Here is a 5,563-nt window from a genome sequence, read left to right on the forward strand (position 1 = left end):
GCGTCTGGTAGACAATTTCGAGAAATATATTAGAGCCATCCTTAGCTTCACTGACTTCACTGAAGACTTAGCCCCTTTCATTCGACCGAATTTGATAGGTCCTACATGGTTGCGTCAAAATAACCAAGTTGGTAGCATAAGTCCAGCTTCAACTGACCTGTGGTTTGGATTCTTGTCTTGGGATGTGATCATGTCGGGTATGAGGCAAAAAGATGTCAGACTTTATCCTTATTAGCCCCAACTTTTTGCTCGACAGTTTGGGCTTTGCCAAATGAAACCTCTTCCCCTTCGACGTAAAGAAGGCATTGATGCGGATATTTGTGTCGAAAAAGGGAATTATGAAGAAGTCCTTAACTTCATCCTTCGCCCTGATAAAGAACTTAGGCTTACACCGACCACCTTTTCTCCTTCCTTCTTAGTCTCAAAATGCTACCTTCGATGGTGGTGTTACTATATTGTAGATAAACTCACCGATTTTGATGGCTTTCTGAAAAAGCTGATTAGTTCTCCTCTTTCTTGTTCGCAGGGGCCTAAACAACCAGGTACTTTCAAGAATCAACTTATCATTTATCAATTCGAACAATTTTTTAAGGTTTGTTATCAACCTGACAATGTGCACCGAACCATTTTTGACGCTTCTGTCTCATTATCGAAAATGGTACAACGGAACATTCGCTCAAAAAAGGTAATAAATCCTCAAGGTAAAACTGATTTCGAAAAATTTTGTCCAAAGCATATACCTCCTCTTCCAAATGCCCTTTTTGGTCTAGTTAAACATGTATCTCATCCTCCTTGGGTGAAAACACTCGACCCGTTTTACCTTGAGCGCAAAGAAGTTCCTGTAAAGAATAAAGTTACCTACGCGAGATGTTCCGTGTACGATTTTCCTCGAAACAAATGGTGGCCATTATGTTGGGTCAATAACATTAACCCTCCTCCTGGTAAATATTTTTCACCTCCTTCTTCTTCGAGTATACCTTAAACTTGTCTCACTTCTTTGCTCGAACCTTGTAGCTGCCATCCCTCAGCGTGTTCCTCGACATGTTGATCCAACTCCTGATTGGGAGAGTGACGATGACGAGGATAAAGAGACATCTAAAAAGGGTCGAAAGAGAAAGACCGCTGCTGACAAGGTTTCTTTACGTTCTAAGGTATAGCTTGTTTGGATTGTAGTTTTTCTCGAAACTAATATTTTATCTTACCTTCTCGAAATTCTACTCTACAGAGTATTGGAAACTCGAAGAAACAAAGAATAGGTTCAGACAGTACCAAAACTGTTAAGTAAATTAACTCAAATATTAAGATTATTTTCTTGCTCGTGTTTCATACCTAATCAATTATTCTCCAATTCAGGTCTCGACCACAAAAAAGCAAGACAAGGGGAAAGGTAAGATGGTCTTGCCTCTTCCCAAGAAACCTCAACAATCCTCTGGCGAGAAGTTGCTCAAAGACGCCATGAAGTCCGCTCCTAAGGTATCTCAATTTCGACGTCTTTCTTCATTTATATTTCTCTTATGCCTTTAACCGTTCGAAAATCCTATTAATAGGATATTGCGATTATCCCACTGGATTCTTCTCAAGGGGTGTCTCAAGAGGTGCAGAAAAGCGTACCCTTTGCCACTGAGGTAACCCAACATGTTCATCTTGTTATACCTTGTGACTCAAATTTCCTCTTGATGTTTAGCCTGACTTCTTCATTTCCTCAGTTGTCTACCCCTCAAGTGGATGTTGCGACGCTTGCCTCTGCCATGGCTTCGATAGAAGTTCCCCCTCCTGTCGAAGAGGGTAAGATTCCCCAACCCGAACCTTTGACTAATATGGAGACGCGGCAAGACTCCGCTCAAGGTGAACCTTCTTTCGAATTACAACCTCCCTTGGATCCGAACCAGGGTATATTTCTTTCGACTTTAATCTTCGATATGATACCTTGTTAATGGAAGTTTCTTATGTATTTACTTTTGTGCAGGTTCAACTAAGTCCCCTAGACCTTTTACCACTTCTCCTTCAACCCAGGGTGGTGCTACTTCTTCTGTCCAAGGCCTCTCCTTGATTCCTTCTCCAGATTTGGATTTGATGAGTTTCTTTAATGACGAGGACGAAGATATCAATACTATCTTCGAGGTGTTGGACAACTGGACGAGTGGTCCCTCTGGGTCAGAGAAAGACAAATTGAAGGTTGTTGAGCCAGCTTCTGAAACACCTTCTTACCAACCCCTACTCGACTCTTTTCGCTCGAAGGCATACGTTAAAGATCTCGATCAAGCCTTCCTCATTCCTGAATTCAAAACGGAAGTGCAACAAATGATTGATGAGTTGCTCAGTTATTCGGACCTTCCTTCTGATATTTCTTTAGAGCTTCAAGCATTTATCAAGCCCTTTAGCCGCGCCTGGGAACTTCGAACTCAGTGGTCTACTGCATATCAAGAAGTGACCCAAATTGAGGTTGAAACTGAAGGAGACCGTGCTAAGCTCGAGAAACTCCGAGACGAGTTGGTTTCTATCAAGAAATCAACGGAAGAAATGATTTCTGCTTTACAAGCATTGCAAAAGGAGGAGGCTGATATCGAACATACTATCGAAGCCTTAAACCACGAGCTTGACAGAACTCGCTCGAAGAAGGATGGAGTGAAAGTTAAGAGTCAAGAGATCAAGCAACATCAAACAGGGCTTAAGGAAGAGGGCAAAGCCATTTCTTCTCGATTAGCAAAGACTTTGGAGCAGAAGAGGCATTTAGAAGCTCAATGTGCGTCTCGCAAAAAGAATCTGGACGAGGCTTACAAAGCTTTCGAGGATTTCAAGAAGCAATTTTTGCAATAATTCATTCTTCTTATCTATTTTTCCAACCTTTCAGTTTATATTTGCCTTGTATTGAACAATTATTCTTCTGCTCTTTTATGGAAATGTTTTAAATATTTCCCATTTATGACTTTGCTTGCACTTGAATTATTTATCTCCTTAATTACATATGCGTTCTTTGAATATACTTGCTCGACTAGAAATGGGCCTTCCCAATTATATGACCACTTCCCCAAACATCGAGATTTTTGGTCCATGGGAAGTATAACTTTTAATACCAATTCTCCGACTCGAAAACGTTGTATATTCACTCTCTTATTATAAGTTTTCTCGACTCTTTCTTTCTGTCGAACAATATTCTGTAACGCAATTAATCTTTCTTCCTCTAAAGAGATCAACTCATCATACATCAAGTTCCAATAATCCTCCACGGGTAATTCATTTTGTTTTTGTATATGAATTAATTGTAAGTTAATATCGATAGGAAGAATAGCCTCATGGCCATATACTAATTTATATGGGGTTGTTTTCGTGGCATCTCGAGGTGAGTTCCTATATGCCCATAGTATTTGGACGAGAGTTTCATGCCAACTTCGAGGTTTATTTGATATGTGTTTTTTGATTAAACCAATTACCACTTTATTAGCAGCCTCAACTTGACCATTAGCTTGGGCATAATATGGTGTTGAAGTTACCAACTTAATTCCTCTTGATTCTGCATATCGAGCAATGTTTCGACCCGTGAAAACCGTACCCTGATCAGTAGTGATTGTTTGAGGAATTCCAAACCTTGTAATAATATGGTCTTCGATAAAATCAATTATATCTTTTTGCTCGACTTCTTTTAAAGGAATAGCTTCAACCCATTTTGTAAAATAGTCTATGGCAACTAGTATATACCTGTGGTTCTTCGAGGAAGGTGGGTGTATTTGTCCGATTAAATCCATTGCCCAACCCCGAAATGGCCAAGGTTTGATGATCGAATGCAACTCACTTGCCGGTACCTTTTGTATTGGTCCATGCTTTTGACACTCCACACAACTTTTTGCGAATTCGATACAATCTTTAATCATAGTAGGCCAATATACGCCTTTCCTTGACAAAACCCATTTCATCTTCTTTCCAGCTTGATGTGCTCCACAAATGCCTTCATGAATTTCTGCCATTGCTATATAACCTTCATGGTCTCCCAAACATTTGAACAAAACTCCGTCGAAACCTCTTTTGTACAATTCATCATTTAGTAAGAGATAATTAAGAGCTTGGAGTTTAATCTTCCTTTCGACCTTTATGTTAGGATTTTGCAAGTATTCGATCAATTCGCTCCTCCAATCTCGTTGACCTGCTGAACCTATACTTAGAATTGCTCGATAGTCTAACACTTCACTCTCTGTATGAATCAGATATTCGAGATACTCTTTACTGATTTTATATCCAGAGGCTATTTGGGCCAATTTATTTGCAATAAGATTTGAGTCCCGAGGAATGTGTTGTAACTCTACTTCATCAAACGTGTCAAGTAATTGTGTAGCTCGAGTTTTGAATTCAATTAATTTTTCATTTAAACACTTATACTCTCGAGTTAATTGTTTGATGACCAGTTGTGAATCTCCTCGAATTACCACATTTTTAGCGCCTAATTCTTTAAGAATCTCAAGTCCAGTGATCAGTGCTTGGTATTCAGTTTCATTATTCGAGCATCCTGTATTTGTTTTGAATGATAACTTCGTCGGGACCCCTTTGGGAGAGATGATTAAAAGACCTATTTCGGCGCCTAACTCGTGTTTCGAGCCATCGAAATATAATTGCCAAGGCTTGGTGGTTATGTAATTAACTTCTTCAGTTTCATTCGAATGTTCTGCAAGAAAATCTGCAATTATTTGTCCTTTAGTTGCTTTTAGCGGCTCGAAAGTTAATGGGTATTCGGTTAAGGCGAGTGCCCATTTGCCGACTCGAGAATGTAACACAGGTTTACACAACATTTATTTTATCACATTACTTCAACAAAGTATTACAACATTACGAGTCCTAATATAGTACTTCAACTTAGTACACGCAACATAAAGACTTAAACATAATTTCTCTAAAGGGGTATATCTAAGTTCTGCTCCTACTAACATTCGACTTAAATAGTAAATGACTCTTTCGATGCCATTTTCATCATCTTGCGCCAGCATGCCCGCAATAGTCAAATCATTAGCTGAAATGTACAACTTCAGTTGCTTCCCTTCAGAGATTGGTGCAAGCACTGGAGGATGAGCCAAGTAAGCTTTAATTTCTTCGAATGCTCTCTGGTGCTCTTCATTCCATCGAAATTCTTGCTCCTTTCTTAAACGCAACAAAGGAGAGAATGCTTTAGTTTTACCAGACAAATTCGAAATAAATCTCCTCAAAAAATTTACCTTACCTAAGAGAGATTGAAGCTCTTTCTTGTTCGATGGAGGCTTGGTCTCCATGATAGCCTTGGTTTTGTTCTTGTCTACCTCGATCCCCTTCTGGTGTATAATAAATCCCAGAAATTCGCCTGCTATGACACCAAAAGCACATTTCAGTGGATTCATTTTCAAACCATATTTCCTCATTCTCTCGAAGGCTAGTTTCAAATGATATAAATGGTCTTTCTTTTGTTTTGAGCCAACAATTATGTCATCAATATAAACTTGCACGAACTTACCAATCAAATCATGAAAGATTAAATTCATCGCTCTTTGATAAGTCGCACCAGCGTTTTTAAGACCAAATGGCATCATCACCCATTCGTAGACGC

General features: G+C 39.3%; 1 protein-coding gene across 1 annotated transcript; it reads right to left on the reverse strand.

Moving 5' to 3' along the window:
* Nucleotides 1-3,166: 3,166 nt before the first annotated feature.
* On the reverse strand, nt 3,167-3,962 carry LOC145954923 (uncharacterized). Its single transcript, XM_083069616.1, has 3 exons — nt 3,697-3,962; nt 3,432-3,585; nt 3,167-3,181 (listed from the first exon to the last, which is right to left on the reverse strand). The coding sequence occupies exons 1-3, from the start codon at nt 3,960-3,962 to the stop codon at nt 3,167-3,169; spliced, it is 435 nt and encodes a 144-aa protein (XP_082925742.1).
* Nucleotides 3,963-5,563: the final 1,601 nt, after the last annotated feature.

Source organism: Cajanus cajan, chromosome 2, assembly GCF_000230855.2.
Source record: "Cajanus cajan strain Asha chromosome 2, NIPB_CcT2T_4, whole genome shotgun sequence".
Lineage (NCBI taxonomy): Eukaryota > Viridiplantae > Streptophyta > Magnoliopsida > Fabales > Fabaceae > Cajanus > Cajanus cajan.